Consider the following 22497-nt stretch of genomic DNA (forward strand, 5'->3'; position numbering starts at 1 on the left):
TCAGATGCAGTGATGAGATGAACAGGAGGGGGGCATCGCGCAGTGAAGAGTGAACTGCAGTTTGGGACTGGAAGGTTTCAGAGGACGATACGAGATGACTTCTTCTGCTACTCCAGGTAAGCTTTATACGTGTATAATGCCGTGCGTTGATCATTTAGATCAACGAGAAGGCGGTGCATGTCCTCAGTGGTCGGATGCTTTGATTTTGGTTTTTGGGTTACTGGCGTGGATCTTTCGCAACCTGTGTGTTACGGATTTTTTGGTGTTTAATTGAGCCATTTCATAAAACATGTTTCCATCTGTGGTTTTCAGGCAACATTTAACGTTAGAAGAGGACTATATGATAAACATTACAAGTACAAGAATGGTCCAACTTAGATGCATAAAAAAGTTATTTTCACCTGGATAGTTTGAGACTGGATGCTGTCCATGGTGCTGATTTACTTGCTTTAATACGTTCTTAATAAATTTTAAATGGGTTGTAAATGATAGTCTTTATGCACTACACATTTTTGTGATTTCTGTGCTTAAACACACTTAATTGAACACACTCATTATCAAGCCCTTCATAAGCTCATAATCTGTTAGATCAGCGATAACACAAAAATGTGCAATGCAGAATTCAGATTAGTGAAAAGTTTCTTATACATTTGTATAGTTGATTGTTCTCCTGTGTTCGCAGGATATTTGATGATCTTGAGTTGATCTTGAACAATGGCTGATACATTAGACATGGACGTGACAGATCCCTGCGTCGCTTCTTCTCACCTACAGGCCTGGCTACAGATATGATTCAGCAACCGAAGCATTTAAGACCATGTGGAGTATGATGAGAATGAATTTGATCAGCGTTTTATTCCTGTCTCTGTTATTGCTTTGTGCATCAGCCAGTAACATATATGAGAGGTCACTGGTGCCCAGAGCTGCGTCCCGCTCAGTGGCCCGAATGGACGGTGATATAATTATTGGAGCCCTGTTTTCTGTCCATCATCAGCCGTCGGCAGAGAACGTGGCAGAAAGAACGTGTGGAGAGATCAGAGAGCAGTATGGGATTCAAAGGGTGGAGGCAATGTTCCACACACTGGACAGAATTAACTCTGATCCCAACCTTCTACCCAACATCACTCTGGGCTGTGAGATCAGGGACTCTTGCTGGCACTCCTCAGTGGCCTTGGAGCAAAGTATTGAGTTTATAAGGGACTCACTTATTTCAATACGTGATGAAAGGGATGGATCAAAGTGGTGCATTGATGGGACTCCATCCAGTCAGCCACCTGCCACTAAGAAACCCATTGCAGGTGTGATTGGACCTGGCTCCAGCTCAGTGGCAATCCAGGTGCAAAACCTGTTGCAACTTTTTAACATCCCTCAAATCGCCTACTCTGCCACTAGCATTGACCTGAGTGATAAAACTCTCTATAAGTATTTCCTCAGGGTTGTGCCATCTGATACTCTTCAAGCCAGGGCCATCTTGGACATTGTTAAACGGTACAACTGGACTTATGTATCGGCTGTTCACACTGAAGGTGAGTAAGCAACTGCATGCCTTATCTGAAAATCACACCGAAAAAAACGTAATGCTTTGTATGTATCAAGTTCAAGTGTGTAATTTCCACATACAGTTGTATGCAAAAATGAACACCCATGGTCAAATGACATGTTTTGTTGATTTTATAATTCAAAGTAAGTTCCAATAGAAGGAACATATATAAATATAGTATTTTTCTGCAAGTTCCAGTGCACAATTTCTATGTACTTCAGTTCAACATATTGGAAATAAATATGAATAAATACATTTAAATGTGACATAACTTTTGCCGTAAGCCACATTTTATGTTTTATTTCCAATATATTAAATTCAGCAAGTAAACAGTAATTGCACATTAAAATATCTGGAAATGTGTTTCCTCTAGAGAATGAAAACATGCATACTAGCATATATTATATCAACACAGCTATGTTGACAAAATATAATTTATTCATGCTTTACACATTTGAATCAAGTAGATTCAGTGCATTACTTTTTTTATTGTGGTTTAAACTAGCACTTACACTTTGGGTCAAGCTGGACTTATAGATCATAAAGCAACAGTGTAGGTGCTAATTTAACTCTGGGGATTGTTCCATGAAGTATGCCTTCTATATACAGTATCACCCTAGATCAGTACAATTATCATATTCATGTCTATTAACTAAGTTTTATGGAGTGCTGTAGTCTTTTTTTCCTCAAATTCTCTGGGACTACTATTGCAGAGAGATGAACGAATTGATGTGAGTCATTTTGTGCTAGTACTTCCAAAAGTGCCCTACATAGTGATGCAGACAGCTTGGCAGGTAATGCATCAGCCTGTCAGAACTGCCCAAAGAGGGGTCTCTTAGTAAACAGCTGCATTTAAGAGGACATTTAAAAATACCACTCTCTTCTGTCTTCATTGTGTTGGAGCTATGCAGACAACAGTCATCATCTCAGTTAAATAACCAGACTAAAATCGCTTTCATTCACTTTTCCCTGTTCATTGGGTTGATCATAAATGCTGATTTTAATGAGTAAAGAATGTGCTGAATCCCAAAGCATGGGAAATAACTGAACGTATGAGCTTAAAGCTGCTTCAGAGAAAGGAGTTTTAGACATAATTCTTATTACATAATTGATTCATATAAAATTAATAGTAGGTGTTTGTTTACTTTTTATTTTCTATATCAGCACTGCTCTCATCATTAGCTGGTAGATTTTTTGATAGGCTGTGATGTCTTGTTGTACACCAGCTTTTCTCAAGGTTAATGATAATTGTACTAAGGTTTTATGTCACTTAAGACTAACTAATTTGCTGAAGAGTCTTTCAGAAAATCAAAATATTACTATGGATACTTGAGGGCAGGCTAAAATGTAAAGGCCACTGCTTTCTCCAATGTGCTTTAGGTCAGCTGATAGGAATTAAACCCTTAGAATATGCAGTTGTTGCCAGCAATGACAAAAGTATGGTGTAGCTTGATGTTATTTATTTCTCACTTGTAGCTCATTGAAATGATGGGCAAAATTCTGTTAAAAGTGCAGTTTATTAGCTTTCATTTTGTGTTTGTAAGCAGACAAGAAGATATATTTATTATGATGTGAATTTGTTAGAAGTGAGCGTTGAGCGTCTTGTTTTGTGGAAAGAAAAAACATCTCTTACAATTTTGCCATGTTTTTGACGTTCCTGCAGGTGCAGACTTGAACCTGTCAACAATTACATTTGAATAGTACAGCAAAACTCTTGACTTTTAAAGGTTAATAAAGAGTACTAATTTTGATGGACCACATGTTTCAGAGTCTCTGGTATTGGTTTATTTCTCTTAGGCAACTATGGGGAGAGTGGTATGGAGGCCTTTAAGGAGCTGGCATCTCAGGAGGGTCTGTGCATTGCCCACTCTGACAAGATCTACAGCAATGCCGGAGAGAAGCACTTTGACAGGCTGCTGAGGAAGCTGAGGGAGCGGCTGCCTAAAGCCCGTGTCGTGGTGTGTTTCTGTGAAGGCATGACTGTGCGCGGCCTACTTATGGCGATGAGACGATTGGGTGTGGCAGGAGAATTCCTCCTTATCGGAAGGTGACTATCGTTTCACTCTACTAATAGACTACATACAGTATTGTGCAAAAATCAGAGACACCCTTAATTTATTTAATTAAAACATCCATTAAGTCCAAGTTTTTTATTTTCCAGGGTCAGGAAACAACACAGGCAACATATTTTAATGGAAAAAATTACACAGAAGCTTCAATAACTACATTTAACATTTTTCAGTATTTATTATGTCCACCTTTTGATTTTATCGAATTTTATCGAAAACACTACTTAAAATAAGTAAAACATCTCTAGCTGAATTCTTAATAGGTCAAACAATCTTATAATATGACATTTATCATGGTTTCACTTGCTAGGATATCATTTTTTGAAGTGCATTCAGTTGTTTTATTAGGATTCATGCAATATTCAGTAGTAATTAAGGGTTCATTAGCACTGGTTAAGTCAATAAGTTAGTTAAGTGAATGTCCGTCCACTCTAAAATTCACTGCAGTAGCCCAGCACAAGATTGAATACAATAATCTTTACCTCCTGAGGGTAAACAGAATATTCCAACATCCTTTTTTAAACATTCTCTCATGCATAATACATCCACCCTTAGCTGTCGTCCTGTGTCAGATCATAGTGAAGGATGCTTGTGGAAGGCAATAACCTGTCTGCTGGACGAGGAAATGGAATCCGAAGCTGTTCTAAGCTTTTCCTCTTTTCATTATTTCACAGTTCAGAGATACAGAGAAACGCTCCTCGAGAGACATGAATTTAAGCCTTGATACTTTCTTAAATTACAGACCACTAGAGAGAGAAATTAAATGATAAAGAAATGACAGTAATTTCAGTGCAGTGATGCAGGTGGTTTCACATTCACGAGCTTCTGAAGTAAATGGAATATTGTTCTTTGACAGACTCGTCTCACTGATGAGTCGGCTACCCCTCTTGTTGAGACGAAGTATTCTTTTTCTTCTCGCTTGCTGCCTGTGGAGTCTCTGTGGACTGAAAAAGAGAACATCAATTGGCCAAGGCTGTTCTATTCTGGGTCAAGGAGAGTGTTTCAAAAGAGGCTAACTCAAAGCTGTGCAGTAAAAGCACCAGTGACACCAGTGGTTAATTAGATTAGCTATAAAAGTGACTTAAACCAACCAGGTATTGTTTTTGTTTTACATATCATCAATGTCTAAACAAACCTTGAATCACCTTAAAATTTCAGTCTTGGAAGTTGGTTGCATTTTATGCTTCTCACAATCCTTATTTGAATCCACCTGTGGATTTTCATTTTATCCTCTCTCTCTCAAAGATTTAAGTACTGTTTATCTGATGGTGGCAGTTTTTGGTGGTCTACAAAGTCTTGCACAGTTGTTTTCTCTGTATCTTTTAATATATTTTAATAATTTTTTGAACCTCCTGTTTTTTTTTCACTTATTTTTCTTTGACTTTCCCTTTCTTCTGCAAGTGGATTGTTTTATATCTAATCACTGGAAAAAATGGTCTCTGACTTTTGCACAGAACTGTAAAAGATTTTACTTAATTTTGGACCATTTCTTTTGGCCTATTCATCATGAAGTGGTCATGCAATGGTAAGAGCAGGTTAAAAAAATCGAGTTGAGTGGTTTTGAAGTGACAGCAACAAAAAGGTAAATAGGATGGTGACTACTGTCTTCAGAAGAGTCTAGATCTACAGAGTGTATGGGGTGTCCAGCTCAGGTTCTGGAGGGCCAGAATCCAGCTCACTTTGGTTATTTCTCTGCTCAAACACACCTAATTCAAGTCATCAGTTGATGACCTGGTTGGTGTATTAGAGTTGGATTAACGTGTGCTGGACTTCCAGAATCTGAAATGAGCTCCCCAGGTCTTATTCATTTTGAGTGCACAAGGGTCCAGATTTTCCTAAAAACACCCTGGAAGGTTGAATTCATGGCACTTTAAACTTGTAATTAGCTGGAACACAACAGCATCAGTTGTATGAGGTGAATTGTTGCCTGCATGCTATGAACAGGCACCTAAGAATAGGCCATTCTTGGCATGCATTACAGAAAGGATGCTGGGAGACAGATGGCTCTGGTGGCACAGAATAGCCACTGAAATATTCCTTCCTTACAAAACCAAAACCTTCACCCATACTGAACTAATGCCTGAACTTTCCACTCATGATCACTACAGATCATAGAGGTGAGCTACAGTGATGACTAATGATGTCCAGTTTCATCTATTAAAAAGTCTCTATACAGTACAAGGAGACCCTGAGAAGGCTTCACATCTGCTGTGTGGGAAACACACCGATTAAAGTATTGTTTAGTGTGCATTGAATAAGGAGCACCTGTACAGCTAAGTTGAATCCTGAGAAGGAAGGACTTCTGAAAGAACCCCAATAGTTTCGCACCTAGTTTAAATCATGCTTCAAGGCCACTTCATAAAGGCTTTGGATGTTAATATCAAAGCCCTGACAAAATTTAATATCAAAGATGGATCCTCTATGACAAAGGTGTCCAATCTTATCCTCAAAAGCCGGTATGGTTGCAGGTTTTCATTCCAAACAAGCAGCAGCATGCCTGATTCTACTCGTTTAATTAATTACTCATGAGGTAAGTGATCATGTGAGCTCCTGCCTTGAAGGACTGAAAACCTGCAGCCACACTGGCCCTTTGCGGATAAGATTGGACACCCTTGCTCTTTGAGAATATATGCATATAACCATTTTACAACATTGAAAGCCTTTTTCTACCCAAGGTCCCCTGTTATTCATTTGAGTACAATCTTTTGTTGTTCAACACATAAGTTCCTCTTCACAGAAACCTTTCTAAACCAAGCTAAATGATCAAGAACATACTTATTCTAAAACATTATTTACATAATGTTTTAGAATAAATTCATTTCCACCTTTTAAGAGTACAGTAGGTGGTTGGATTGAAAACTTGTTCAAGGCCTATTTCTCATAATAATCCATGGCCTTGTGCCTCAAAAGCTCTGAGAAAGAGCATTCTCAGGTGAAGTTCCATGGTTTCAAAAGAAAGGAGTGCGTGCTGAGTTTGTTCATAAGCTTGTGCTAAACTAGGTCATTTCACTCAAGGGTGTCAGTGTTTTTGCTCATGTTGCTCAGGCGTTGCAGGTGAGAGTCTGAAAAGGAAGCTGACAGTAATTGGGAGGCTAATTAGACTCTGTTCGACCTGCTTCCTTTAGTGACGGCTGGGCAGACAGAGACGAGGTGGTGGAGGGCTATGAACAGGAAGCTGTAGGAGGCATCACTGTGAAGCTTCAGACCGAGGAGGTCACGTCTTTCGATGACTATTTCTTGAAGCTGCGCCTAAATACAAACACGAGGAACCCGTGGTTTGCTGAGTTCTGGCAACATCGCTTCCAGTGCCGCATCCCAGGACACTCTCAGGAGAACATGAACTACAAGAAGAACTGCACAGGTGAGGGCGATGAGGAGACAGGAACGTGTTTTCACTGCAAGCCATTAAAGTATGAGTATACATGTGAAAATAAGAGATCTAGCAGTAAACCTCATGGAAACACTTTACTAGCAGGGTTCATAAGGCTACATGACACCTACATAAATCCCTCATAACAACTGACATAGACCTAAACAGTTATAAAACTCATTATTTCAATACGTGTCATTTGTCATAAATGTTGCATTTTCCAGCTTTAATGTCAAGTTGACTCAACAACCATATCAGGTGGATTTTTTTTTTATTAAGTTGTGTCATGACACTTTTTTGTAGCTCAGTGTATATCACAGTGACATAATACCAATAATATGACATGGTTTGCCAAGTCAAGCTGGTTGAACAAAAGTGAAAATTTCCTGTTGCCCATAGCTAAAGTGAGTTTATGTCACATAATGTATGCAGTTGCAAATGTAATGCATACATGCATAGTGTATAAAGTTGCAAAGTTATTTGGGTAACACTTTCTATGAATGTCACCTTTGTAAGCATCTATAAACACATTCATGACATGTTATAATGCATTCATAAGGCATTAAAACATAGCTATAAATATTTATTAAAATGCATTATACGTTATAGCCATGTTTATTATACATTATGAATTGTTAACATAATACATTATAAGTACTGATCATAACAAATTATAAGAGCTCATAAGCCGTATTTGTCCGCTCTAAGTAAAGTGAAGTGTACTGTACTAAAGCCTCCTCCAGTGTTAAGAGTGAGGCTTCGAGTTGAAGTATTTACTGAAGGATTTACTGAAACAGTAAAACATACATAATAAACCACATTACAGGCTTCAAATGTCAGATTTTAAACTAGTGATGCCATCAGGGTTTTACCCAGTGTGGGAAAGGTAATGTACAAAAGCGTTAGCTTGGTATTTGTCTTTACGCTCTCCAAGCTGGGACTGACTTCTTTGGCCCTGACATTATAACATGTTATTAACACTATTTATAATGCATTATATTATCAATTCATAATGTATAATAAACATGGCTATAAAGTGTAATTCAGTGTAATTCTTTTTTATAAATATTTATAAACATGTTTATAAATGCTTACAAATGTGACATTCATAGAAAGTGTTACCGTTATTTGTTATAGCATCCTACTCTAAAAAAATGGTACATGATTTTATTGTGTCATGTGGTTGCACACAAAGAACATATTGCTATGTGAACACTATTGCTTTCTTTAAATGTACTTGTTCTGGCAATTATTGTGAGAATGTATTACACCTTATTTATGTGCAACCTTTTTACACATTTTAATCATGTCAGTTAAAAGCACTGTTTTATTCACTGTATGTCATTCTGGCCAAAAAAGTATCATGACACCAGCCAACATCAGAAAAAAATTAAGGGTCGCTTCACATACAGCTGTATGCTGAAGTTTGAACACTTTAGGTCAAATTTCATGTTTTGTTGATTTTCTAAGTGAATAAGTACACATTCTCTACAGGGATCAAAATTTTAGATTTGAGTGCACAGTTTCTGTTTTGTTTTAAAATATTGGCAAAAAAATATATAAAATATAAAATGTGCCATAACTTTTGCATATGATCATAGGTATTGTGTCAACTTGTCTTCAGAGTTGACAAAAGCAGCCTTTATGACAGCCAGTTGAAATAAGCCTTTATAAAAGTTTATGCGGGTTTATGTTAGCTGTAATGATTACAGCTTATCATTGTTGTTGTGCAATCTCCATTTTTGTTAATCTATTTCCATTATAGGTTAGAAAGGTTTGAAAGGTGTTAGAGACACAAGTTTATGTTCCGACAGTGATGTTATGTGTTATGTTATGTGTATGTTAAATGTCATGTAGCCTTATGAACACTGCACAACACATGTAAAAATTATGGTTCTTCAAGGGTTCTTTAGAAACGAAAATGGTTCTATATAGAACCATGAACACTCAAAGAACCCTTTGAATGATTAAAGGGTCCTTTGCATCCAGAAAGGGCTCTTCAGATTGATAGAGAATGTGCAGATGGTTCTATATAGAACCTTTTGGAAAAGGGTTCCATATAACACCAAAAAGAGTTCTTCTATTGTTACGATGTCAGGCTTGTTACAATAGAAGAACCCTTTTTTGTGCTATGTAGAGCCCTGTTCAAAAAGGTTCTATATAGAACCATCTACAGTACATTCTCCATCAATCTGAGGAGCTCTTTAATGATACCAGGAACCCATTAATTGTGTAAAGGGTGTTCATGGTTCTATATAGAACCATTTTCTTTACTAAAGAACCCTTAAAGAACCATCATTTTAATGTGTACAACAAAGTGTTAGCAACCTGATTAATACTAGTAATGATACAATAAAAGGTACCAAAAAGCCTTTTTTAGAGCGATGCCATAGTAGAAGTGCTCTTGATTCCCTAAAGAACCTTTCAGTTGAGTGTTTTCAATTGAGTTATACATTTTCCATTGAAAAGCTCTATAAAGAACCAAAAGTAGTTCCTCAATGGCATCGCTCCAAAGAAATCTTTGGATAGAAAGTCTGAATACATCTTTTAAATGTTTTCATTACACAATTTTTTCTTCTTTGCTCTTTTCATATTTTGAAACATTTTCTCTGCTGACTGAAAAGGTGACCTAGGTAAATTGTTTTTGTTTTGTTCTTTTGGTTCTTCAGCTTAATGAATTACACTATTAATTTCTACTCGCAAACATTAGCTTATGCATTAGATTATGTTAAACAGTGCTCAAGCATGGTTTCAAAGTCACAAATATTTTGTTCCATCTGCAACTTCACAAACTGCAAAATATATTTACGTTTCAATTTAAGGTAGCTAAAAAACAAACGAGTGAGCTGAAGATATATTGAAGGCAAACGTAAATATATATAATGAGAAGCATGCAACTGTTACTGTCTGATCTGATTTGACTGGTTTTTATGTTGGTATTTACATTTATTTCCTATATGTTTATTTTTCATTACTTTGTGTAAGCGCTGAGCTCAAGTCATAATGTTTTCATTCTCTTGTTTTTTCTCCTGTCAAGAGTTTAACATCGTCTCCAACATCTTCTCTCCATCAAATATCATGCACTTGTACTTGTAAACCTTCCCTAAAGGATAGGAACTTAAAGCACATTAACAAATACCTTTTATGAATGCTTACACAGAGAAATAGTCATAGTCTGCTGTTCTGTTACCTCTATTATTTTTTTGTCTAGAGCTACGAGATGGTAAGTAAATATTTCTGAATGGATAGCTTGGAGGCACCTTCAGCAATATAGATAGAGGTCAACTGATATCACACAATCATGTACTATATCTTTAAATCATTATATCATCATGGTCATTAAGGTGTGCAAGTACGTGCCTGTCATTACTGTTGATTGTTGATGCTGATAATCATAATATTAATAATACAGCACGAAACGGAACAAACGCAGTGTATCGGTAGACCTCTAATATATATAAAGTTATTGGGATGTTTTATGGACTGCGATAATAATCAGTGGGCACTTTGTATTGTAGTATTTGATTTTTAGATCCCAATAACATTCTCTTTCTTTATCACACACCTACTGGCTTTGCTGCATGTTCCACTGAGGGAACGTTTCAGGCCACCATGCACCTTTGGTTGCTTGTGCACAGATTGAGACCGAAATTATAGAGTTCAGAATAAAAACGTTAAGTGTGAATGTATTTTTAGAATTTCTGTAGGTAATGCTGACCCTAATCCATATATCTCCTTACTATTTAAACTTGACCACAAAGGTATATTGACATGATACTGTAAATATACAAGAATATCAGCTAGAAAAATATCCTACTATGCAGTTTGGCATAAAACAACAGATGGGCAATCCCCCCCCCCCAAGATTGGCTTCTCTGATTTGATTGCTCAAACCTGCAGCAAAGGTGGTTCAGGCACCTGGGGGAGGGACCTGGATTACCCCACTCTGCATACAACAGAATAACAGTATCATATTTTTACCGACTACCAATGGGATCGCAATACCTGCTGTCTTCCTTTGCATGTCATTATACAAGAAAATCAAAGAGCAGCTTCAGCAACTAATGTTTTTGGGCTCTTTTGTGTTTTTCATACATAAGTTCCAATATAATAGTTGTTTTTCTACTAGCTTAGAAGTACAGTTTGTGTACAGTGATGACCAAAAATAAGCCATTAAGCATAAGTACAAGATATTCATTTTTCAGCATTAGAAAACATACATTTAACAGAAAATGAAAATTACATGAAAGTATAATATTAAATATAATATCAATTTTATCCATCCTTTATCTTTAATAACTTTGTTCTTTTCTGTAGATTGCTTTCAGGTTTTCAAAAAAATCTGCAGGGATATTTTTTTCCATATATCCAAAGTACAGTCTTAGAAGTTTGTTGCATTTTTCTGGAGATATTTCTGAGGAGATTAGATATAAAATAACCCACTTGCATAAGGAAGGAGAAAATCAAAGGGAAATAAGTGAAAAAAAATCAGTGAAAAAAAGGTCTGTGACTTTTCAGACTGAGACTGTTTGTCAGAAAGGAAGTGTAGCTGTCAAGAACCCTTACTGAGAAAAGGAAATCAAATAAAGAAGCTGCTGGTGTTCTTAGAACAATGTCCACACCAGAGCCCAGACCTCAACGTGTTTGACGTAACTGAAATAAGACTGAACTTTGGAGGTGTAGAAAAATATCCCTGCAAACTTCTTTAAAAAACTAAAGCAGTGTTCCCCAAAAAGGACACACACTTCTGGAATTTTCTGTTAAATATATGTTTTCTGCTTTTCTATGATTTTCTGAAAATTTCAGAATTTCTGAAAAATGAATAACATGTACTTGGTCTTTTTGACTGGAAATTAAATAAATGATACAGTGGTCTCTGACTTTTGCATAGTACTGTACATATAATAGGTTTTGTTATTAGCCCACAACAGCCACTAATTCCCCTTTGGATACATTCACCCAACCACAACATGCTTCAAAGTCACCTCAGTATACTTAAAGGAGAAAACTAGGAGCTTGACTCCATCAAGCAGTCTTTGCACTGTAAATAACATAATGACAAAGTGAAGACCTACCTTGCCCTCCATTTGTCCCATAATAAAAAATACATTGAAATAGCGTCTCCCAAATCTGGTCCCAGCATTCTTGTGCATTTTCCTTGCTCTACAACACACCTGACTAACACCAATTAGAGTAGGGGAAACATTATAAATATAAGTACAAAGGTTTGATAAGTGCTAACAATACTACATACTACAATATATGTAATCTTTTCTATTACTGTATGTAGTTTCTGCATGTTTTATTTAATGGGGTTTATAAGTTTGGAGCTCAGACAAAGGCAGCGTTTCTTACAAGCATGTCTTGGTTTAGTCTGTTGCACACTGCTTGCTGCAGCCCACTTAAATATGAACAGAGGACACAGAGGAAAGTGAAAGCCATGTCTTAATGAGAGCCTACTTATTTCAATATATTTTTTTCTCTATCTGCAAAACCATCAGCTATAATGCCTGACACTGCTTCCCGCTGGCTTGGTAAAGATCACAAGATCACAAGCAGTGATAGGGTGTCCTTGGACATTCTCTGTTTCTTTGAATTTGTACTCGCTCCTGAGCCATAGTGATTTTTATGGTTGGCAATAGTCATGTGGTAGATCCATTCTGATTCATGTGAGAGACAGGAAGAATGAGAACGAGAGTAAATTATTAATTTCCTTGCTCAATTAATAATAATAATGTTCATTACTAATTAAATTCTGAGTGGGATTGCAGAAATGGATTGCCTCTCCATGGCAACAAGCATGCTTTTGACAGTCTGTGTTAATACTGTCCTTTGATTCATGTTCCCACAGAAAGAAAAGAACTTTGTGTCCTGTTGCCTATAGCTCGGGTCTTTGGACACCCTATCATTACCTTTACTCTGCACTACACTGTGTCTTGAACTGTAGCATAATATACCATTGCTGAATTGTGTGGCCATATGAATGCTTTAAAGCACAGGTTTATGCTAGTTAAGTAAATTTGATTAAAATGCTCATTGAAATTATGTGCCTTGTGCTGCCAAAGAGTCCAATGAAAATTATGATGTAATATAAATAACCCTGAAAAGTGGAGGATCACAAGTGGTAATTTTCCATCTGTCTGGTTTGACTGTATTGGCAGGTTATGAGAGTCTGGAGGACAACTACGTTCAAGACAGTAAGATGGGTTTTGTCATAAATGCCATCTATGCCATGGCTCACGGCCTGCACGACATGCATCAGCACCTTTGTCCAGGCTACGTGGGCCTGTGCGAGGCCATGGACCCCATTGATGGCAGCAAACTGCTGGACTTCCTGCTCAAGACTTCATTCGCTGGAGTGTCTGGGGAGGACGTGTGGTTTGACGAGAATGGAGATTCACCTGGCAGGTCAGTCTTATTGAAGTATTTACACAAACAACCAAAGTAATTATTAATAACATTTAAAATATATGTGGACAAGAGCTGTTTAACCATTTTACTCTATAAACCTAGACATCTCCCATTCTCCCAAAAAGAATGGAAACTGCAATAAAGGCAGAGGGTAGACACAATAAACACTGAAAAAAATTTGGTATTATATTTAGTTATTGAGGCTCATGTGTAATTTTCTTTTTATTGTGCATTTTCTGATGCTGAAAAATGTGCTTGGCTGATTTAACTGGAAGTTAAATATATGAAAGGTGTTTTTAGAATTTTACAAAGTACTATTTATGCTGCACATACAGTATATATGCAATTAATTACATAGTGAGTTACATAATGAAAAGCTTTGCATTCTGTATCCATGGGGTTAAATCAGCTTTTTTTCCTATTTGTAACATGACAGTTTTTCTGTAAAACATACTTTGGGGACAACATTAAGTTTTCAGGAAATTCAAAGTATAATAAAATGTCTCCTATTTTGCTTATGAACACAAATTTGTTACCGATAGACCTTTTGAAAGAATTTCTCTGCTTCCTTATGCAAGTGGGTTATTTTAATATCTAATCTCCTCAGAAATATCTGCTACGAGTAAGAAATATTTAAATGAAATGCAAGCAGAACGTTTCATGTCCTGTGCACCATGGGGAACATAGAAGGTTCACTCATTTATTTTGTGATCAAAGACGTTTTTCTACAGAGCTTCTCAGTGACTGTGGTCTGTTGCAAAAAGAACTGTATTGTGGAGCTTTTCTTTTGAAGGAAATGCAGCGCTCTCTTCTTCTCTATCAGGTACGACATAATGAACCTGCAGTATGTGGAGTCTGGTGTGTATGACTACATTAATGTGGGCTCCTGGCATGAGGGCGTGCTGAGCATTGATGATTATATGATCCAGATGAACCGGAGTGAAATGGTCCGCTCTGTCTGCAGTGAGCCCTGCTCTAAAGGAGAGATCAAGGTAAGGATGGCATTTATTATACAGCCTTAATGTCCTATCTATGTTTATTTGGTTGGAAATAGGAAAAAGAAATATTACCTAATAGTCATAGTATTCATATGGATGACACTGAAAAAAGTGTCTCTCTCTGTCTCTCTCTCTCTCTCTCTAAATATATATATATATATATATATATATATATATATATATATATATATGTGTGTGTGTGTATATATATATATATATATATATATATATAAATATGCAAAAGTTTGAAGACTCCTGGTCAAATCACATGTTCTGTTAATTTTCTAAGTGAAAAAAGTTCTACAGAGAAAACACTTAAATGTAGCATTTTCAAATTTAAAACTGCAAATTTTAGTGCATATAATTTCTATTTATTTGCTGAATTTAAAATATTCTGAAATTACAAAAGGTGTCATAACTTTTGCGCAGTCCTTATTATGTGTGCAGAAATGTGTTCTCTGTAGAGGCTGTGTACATATTTTTACCTAGAAAGTCAACAAAACGTGTCATTTGACCAAAGGCATCCAAACTTTCATAAACAATTGTACCTCTCCACCATGAAAGAATTTAAAAATCTTTAAAATTGAAAAAGTTTAAGGCCAAAATCTGAACTCAAAACTACTGTAAAACAATGTCTCAGGCATCAGGCGGCACATTCATAACCATTTTATGTAATAACTGGCCGTGAGGTAGACATGTCAGGTTCTCATCACCACCACTGTGAACAATTCTGTCTCTTGAGTTTCTCTAGAACATAACATTTCACATCAAACCACTCCAAATGACTTTGTGTATAATTTTGCCATTTAATAATGCAGAAGTTTTGAAAAGTCTGTGTGATTCCCCTTTAGCAGTCACAATAAGAACAGTTAGAATCAGAACAGCATTCCCAACACTGGATTTTCTATCCACTGAAGGACACTCTAATGGGCATGTTCCCTGTCCTAGCTATACAGCCAACAGTAAATGACATAAATATTAAGATTTACAAGCTTTCAAGTGGTTTTGAAAGTCATCTTCATTAACCGATGGAAACATCTGCTTGATCTAAGTAAAAATGGCTTTATTTACATATGTATGGATGTCCACACTGTCATGGACCTGTTAATCAGTTTGTTGATGTGCAACTGAATGACAATAATTGTGCTTCTGCTGCATTTAAATGGGATTGGCAGGTGTGTTTCCTTCCTTCAATGTGTCCCTGCAGGTGATCAGGAAAGGGGAGGTGAGCTGCTGCTGGATCTGCACTGCCTGTAAGGATAATGAGTACGTCCAGGACGAGTTCACCTGCAAGGCGTGTGAGCTGGGCTGGTGGCCTGATGAAGAGCTACATGGTAGAGAAACTTCATCTCATTCTCCATGCCTTTCACACCTTGGGGCAAAGTCAACTTCCTGTAAACTTCAATAGTTTGAGTGATAACAAAACCTAAAGTGCAACAATAAAGTTATTATTTGAATAGCTGTTGCCCAGTGATAGCCATTGACTGCAAGTTGCATGACACTGCATAAAAATGAATGTGTCCGTTAATAATACCAATCACTACATTTACATGTATATACATTTTTAATGCATTTTCTATGTGTATAGAAGAGTGGAGCAATTGGGTCACTTACTTCTTCATCAAAGATAAGCGTTATTGGACGATTATAGTCAGTCTGGCCAGTTTTAGCAAACTGACATTCTACTTGAAGGTAAAATCTAAAGTGGTTTGGACTTTAGTCCTAATTCCTAATAACAAAAGATGATCCAGCCGAAAAAAACACAAACACACAGCCTCATATTGTGACTTGGCTTTTAGGGAGGCTGCTTTGTCCTATTTTCAAAAGGTTTCCCGTGACACCTGAAGGCCATTTATCATTTTTACAGATTGCTCTCGAAGTGCACTTGTGACAGACCTACTTCACTTCCTACTTCTCTGGCCTGTTTTCAAAGGTCTTCACTGATGTTCAATGTCAAAGCAACGCTAGTTCATTTTGTCTTAGCTATATGTATATACATGTTAGTTAAACACATGATGAACAGCATTTATGCTTTTAGAGATGTTTTTAATTATACAGTCGTATGCCAAAGTTTGGACATCCCTGGTCAAATTACATGTTTTATTGAAGTGAAAATAAGTGAACACTACAGGGAATAAATTTATGTGTAGTATTTTTCTGCAGATGTTAGTGCACAATTTCTTGGAAAAAAATAAACATACAACTCAACGTGCCATAACTACTGCACAGGCTACATCTTTTATTTTCCCCAATATGTTAAATTCAGCAAGTAAACAGTAAATTTGTATTAAAGTGTGCAGAAGTGTGTTCTCTGCAGAGGATATGTTGACTTACTCTCACTTAGAAAATCAACAAAATGTTTTTTTTGACCAGGGGTGCAAGAAAATTTTTCATACAAATTTGAATATAGATGGCTTAGTCGTTTATGTATATAAATCATGTGCCCAATGTGAAAAATTTCACAAAATTACGTTGTTGTTTAAATTTCAGATTTTTACCCAAATAAAAAAAATAATATATACTTATAATAAATACTTTAACCACATGAACCATTTTAAATCTCATAAACATGTTTATATGAAGCAACATAAAGATGATATATGTAGGCTTTATTACCGTGGCAAGATTCAGTACCTTTAGAGCGTTTGCTGGACACTGTATCCTCTCTCTTGTCGCAGTTTCTTCTCCTTCCTCTGGCCTGGCTCTGTCTTTCGGCCGGTCCCTTAGTGGAGAGTCTGTTTATTTTTAGTTGAACTGGAAACCTACTTTAGCACTTGGTGCATTTGAGAGCTGGTCACACTTCGATGGCCAATATTACAGCAAAAAGAGGCAAAACCAAGGAAAACGTCTGTGCCATTTTTCATTTATATCCTTTGCATTCATAAATTCATATAACAGTGTATGTTCAAATCAGTAACACTGCTGGAGTATATTTACATATTTATGTACTGGTATAAATTGTTAATGATTTAGTTCCTGTGCTGAGGGTTCCAAATGTATGTTGGCTCCATACTGCAATGATTTAGACTTTAAATTATACACAGACTTTAGGAGTAAAAGTGCAGCAAGGTTTTTCTTCTATAAAAGATTAATCATTTAGAAATTATGGCACATTATGATGCTGTTTTTATGGCATCAAAAGTCTTCGGTCATACAAAAATCAATAGCGAAGTTAGAACTTAAATGAATCATGTAGATTTTTATTACATTGCTGTGACCTTGCAGGTTTGTGGTTTAAAGTGAATGTGGGGCCTCATTTATAAAACATTTGTACGCACAAAATTGGTCTTAAAATGATCGAATGGAAAATTCACATTTGAGTAGTGATTTATAAAAAGTGAATTTGATGTGAAAATGTGCACACGCTACAGACATTAGGGTATGTGATTTGTGAACATTGTGTTTTTATAAATCAATTGTACACAAATGCTGACAACTTAAGAACAAATTCAGAAATAAATATGTTTTAAGAAGTATGTTTTATTAAAGAGGCCTCAGGGGTTCAAACTAAACTCATTTAACAATCACACATCTGCCTGTAGATGTCACTGTATCTGTGTTTTAACTGAGGTTTGTCTTAAAACTGCTACAAACATGGTTTTACTAAGGGTTAAGCCAGGAATACTGTAGCTGAAGCACATTTTCAGCTCAGATATTCTAGTATTCCATATTTTAAAAATTGTGTGATGAAAAATCTAATTTAGCTAGGTTTGCACTTACCCCAAAAGTATTTGATTAGCCAAGATGTTTGTATTCTAAATTTTGCTTCTTTAGTCTTGAACTGGAACTACAAGGCTAATATTGCTAACCAACACTACACCTCAATAGTCACCCATTTAGGCTAAATTATTTCTGTAAAAAATATATCTGCAAAACATCTTTCAACCCCTTCAAACCACATTCAGGTTTTCATTAAGGTCACATGGATTTATTAATGTGTTTTCAGATACAGTACATTATTATTGAGTGTTTTGTTTTAGTTTGACAGTCTCTGATGTAATTTGATAGTACATCCAATTTAGCAGCGGTTTAGTCACAGATCAGTTAGACTCATACTGGTTTTGATCAGGTTTAATTTAACGTGCAGCTGGGCATTAAACCCCAGAAGAGTGTGGTTTAGCTGGACCTTTGTTAAACTGAGACTAAACCTCTGCTAAGCTAATGACAGAGCAACATTTTGTAGCTAGCCCAGCTCTACCACATCTGTTTCCTGTATTATAAACAGTAGGCACTACAAAATAAGAAAACTGCTTTTTTAAAGATTTTGTTTGACCTTGTGTTTACAGGCTGCGAGCCTATTCCCCTGCGTTATCTGGAGTGGAGTCATGCTGAGTCCATTGTGGCGGTGGTCTTCTCTTGCCTTGGCATCCTGGTGACCAGTTTTGTCACCTTTGTCTTCATCCTGTACAGAGACACACCTGTGGTCAAGTCCTCCAGCCGAGAGCTCTGCTACATCATCCTGGCTGGGATCTTCCTTGGTTACATCTGCCCCTTCACACTCATAGCCCGGCCCACGATAGCCTCTTGTTATCTGCAGCGCCTGCTGGTGGGCCTCTCAGCTTCCATGTGCTACTCAGCCTTGGTCACAAAGACCAACCGCATTGCCCGCATCCTTGCAGGCAGCAAGAAGAAAATCTGCACGCGAAAGCCACGCTTCATGAGCGCCTGGGCTCAGGTGGTCATCGCCTTCATCCTCATCAGTGTGCAGCTCACGCTAGAGATCACGCTCATCATCCTGGAGCCGCCAGAGCCCATCAAATCCTACCCCAGCATCAGGGAGGTCTTTCTGATCTGCAACACCAGCAATATGGGCATGGTGGCACCACTGGGCTACAACGGCCTGCTCATCCTCAGCTGCACCTACTACGCCTTCAAAACCCGCAACGTTCCGGCCAACTTCAACGAAGCCAAATACATCGCCTTCACTATGTACACCACCTGCATCATCTGGCTGGCCTTCGTGCCCATCTACTTTGGTTCCAACTACAAAATCATCACCACCTCCTTCTCGGTCAGCCTGAGCGTGACTGTGGCCCTGGGCTGCATGTTCACGCCCAAGATGTACATCATCATCGCTAAGCCGGAGCGCAACGTGCGCAGCGCCTTCACCACCTCTGACGTGGTGCGCATGCATGTGGGCGATGGCAAAATTGCCTGCAGGAGCAACAGCCTGCTCAACATGTTCAAACGCAAGAAAAATGCCCCTGGAAACGCAAAGTAAGTCTGCTTTACTCAGCAGCAGCAGGATAGCCTCTCTCCATCCTGTTGCGTGAGTACCAGCACCCATGGGCCCAATCCCTTAATTCATGCTTCACTTCAGACCTCTAGGTCATGCCATTTCCAGGGCACCTTTCAATTAACAGCTTCTGCAGACATCTCTGATTTTGCAGGTCGGTTGCAATTAAAAGCCGCACACCCAGGGGTGTCTCAGCAACAGGGCCGAGAGAGGCTCTGCTCCATATATGCTGCTATATAGATGCTTAATCACCAATGACATGAATCATGGCTGAAATAGCATCACAGTGCTGTGCAAAAGTCCAAAAACAGTTCAAAAGACTGTCCTTCATTTATTTAATTTCCAGGCATATTAAGTACAAATTAAATACAAATTATTCATTATTCAGGAGATATTTCAGAGGAGATTAGATATAAAACAGTCCACTTGCTAAATGAAGGGGAAAGTCAAAGGAAAATAAGTGGAAGAAATAGGAATTTTCAAAACTGGAGTTGAAAAACTATTAAAGATGTAGAGAAAATGGGACTCCTTACAACGGTGCAAGACCTGGTAGACCACCAAAACTGTCACCATTAGATAAACAGTACTCAAAGATTTCATCTTTGAGAGAGAGGCGAAAATCCTTCCTCTCTTGCTTCAGATCTGAAACAAATCATAGATGTTTCTTTCCATCCTTCCACTGTGAGATGACAACTCAATGCTAGTCTGGAAAGATGTGTAGCCATCAATTAGAAAACAAAACAGAGAAAAAGGATGAAAATTTGCAAATCAAACAAAGAAGTGTCTGGTGTTCTCAGAACAATGGACTGACACCCCAGAGCCCTGACCTTTCTTGGACTGTGAAAAGCTTAAAGTGCAACCAACTTCTAAGACTGAACTTTCCTTGCAGATTTCTTTGAAAAACTGAAAGCAAGTCTCCTGAAAAGAATGGAAGTAAATAAAGGCAAAGTGTGGAGACTTGTAATACTGAGTAAAAAATATATAATATTTAGTTGTTGAGAATTGCTATGTAATTGTCTGATAAATACATGTTTTCTCCTTTTTTCCTGACACTGAAAATTGAATGACTTTATGGCTGTTTTAAGTGGAAATTGGTCTTTGACTTTTGCACAGTACTGAATGCATAAAGAAACAATCATAGTATGCTTAGATGCAATATTATAATATCAGAAAACAAATATTTAGCAAATATTTGTTTATAGATTCAGTGATATTTGCTCAAGATGAACAGCAATTTTTTACATGAACCAGAAATGTTGTTCTTGTGTCCACTTTTCTCGGTTCCTGTGAAATAACAGCCATCTTTATTTTGTTCATAGTTCTAATGGAAAGTCTGTGTCATGGTCTGAACCAGGTTCAAGACATCCTCCGAAAGGAGAACACATGTGGCACAGACTGTCTGTGCATGTGAAGAGACAGGAGGCCGGCTCCAATCAGACGGCTGTCATCAAACCTCTAACTAATACCTACCATAACACAGGCCTGGAGTTTTCAGACCTGAGCACCAAGACTCTGTACAATGTGGCTGAGGAGGACGAGGGGGACCCGGTCAGGTACAACCCCCCGGTCAGCCCTGCTTTGATTACTCACAGGCAGTCGCCTGTCCACGAGTCTTTGAAGGAAGTGGCTTTGGAGCCGGAGTTTTATAACCCTGAACCGCAGAAAAGCATTCCTACCCAGCATGTTATTGCAGACCACTTTCAGGAGGTGGTGAGCACGTTCAGTTCCAGCGTGACTGATCTGGATGATATCATTAACTTGCCTGAGCCAGACAGTGGGCTGAGGCCTCCGTATCAGCCCCTCATCCTGCAGACCCAGCCGTCCCCTCTGCCCATGCATCTGGGCACTTACTCTAAGGAGCCCATCTCTCCACTGGAGGAGGAGATGGAAATGGAGAATGAGCAGTTTGGTCTCCTCCATGGCTACATGTACGACAATGCGCAAATCCATGATGAGGAGGAGCTGGTGCAGATCAAGCTAGCCATGGAGGACTCGCTGGCTCTTATGCCGCCCTCTCCTTTTCGGGACCCTATGGGCTCAAGAAGTCACATTCCCAACTCCCCTGTGTCTGAATCCATCCTGTGCACCCCACCCAGCGTAACGTATGCGTCAGTTATCCTCAGAGACTACAAACAAAGCTCCTCTACTCTGTGAAGAAGCTTTATGAAAAACCCCTTAAATGTGGGCCTCATTACAATATCATTCCACCTGTTATCATATTTGTCTTTGGAATGTAAAATAACAGCCAAAAATCTGTGCAAAAAAAACTCATCATCCTGTAAAAAAGAGGTTTTTATTTCGTTGTGTCCATTTAAATCAACTTTAAACATTGACTAAGCATACTTGAACACATTTGGAATATATGCTTGTGAATGAGGGATTTTTCAGTATGTAGATCATCAGCCTAATTATTTTACATTGTTTGCTTGTGTTGGATTTCATCAGATCATCAAGAGTTTCATGGATATGTACCAATGTAGCAGTAAATGAGGATATAGATGTTAATTTTGAAATGCTGAAACTCTAGCCAGTAGAATATGTGGATGAAACATGATTAACATTATCAATGCCATTTTTTTTCAAATTCAACATTAAAACTGAAATAAGGAAATGTACCAATATTAGATATGTTGCCATTATATTCTTCAGGCAGCACATATTGAACATTTTAGTGTTAATAATAATATATGCAGTAACATAGGTATTAAGAAATTATATATGTATATATATATATATATATATATATATATATATACATAGCAGATGCTTATTAAAATGTAGCAAAGCAGATGATGTTTAAGTGCCAATGTGTCAGTGATACGACATCCTCATTTGTCAATGCATTTTTGTAGATTTTTTTAATCAACATTTTT

At 37.6% G+C, this 22497-nt stretch overlaps 1 protein-coding gene across 2 annotated transcripts; it reads left to right on the plus strand.

The window, feature by feature from the left end:
* The first annotated feature begins 817 nt into the window (after positions 1-817).
* Positions 818-21848, plus strand: grm1b (glutamate receptor, metabotropic 1b). 2 transcript variants are annotated; one of them, XM_036593952.1, is made up of 8 exons: positions 818-1526; positions 3338-3587; positions 6735-6970; positions 13141-13387; positions 14214-14382; positions 15596-15722; positions 18675-19605; positions 20944-21848. In XM_036593952.1, exons 1-8 carry the CDS (start codon positions 818-820, stop codon positions 21776-21778), a joined length of 3504 nt encoding a protein of 1167 aa, XP_036449845.1. In that variant the 3' UTR covers positions 21779-21848. The 2 variants fall into 2 exon arrangements, with proteins under 2 accessions (XP_036449845.1, XP_036449846.1); XM_036593953.1 differs by having other exon boundaries at positions 20979-21283.
* Positions 21849-22497: the final 649 nt, after the last annotated feature.

This window comes from Colossoma macropomum, unplaced genomic scaffold (genome assembly GCF_904425465.1).
Source record: "Colossoma macropomum unplaced genomic scaffold, Colossoma_macropomum, whole genome shotgun sequence".
NCBI classification, from domain to species: domain Eukaryota; kingdom Metazoa; phylum Chordata; class Actinopteri; order Characiformes; family Serrasalmidae; genus Colossoma; species Colossoma macropomum.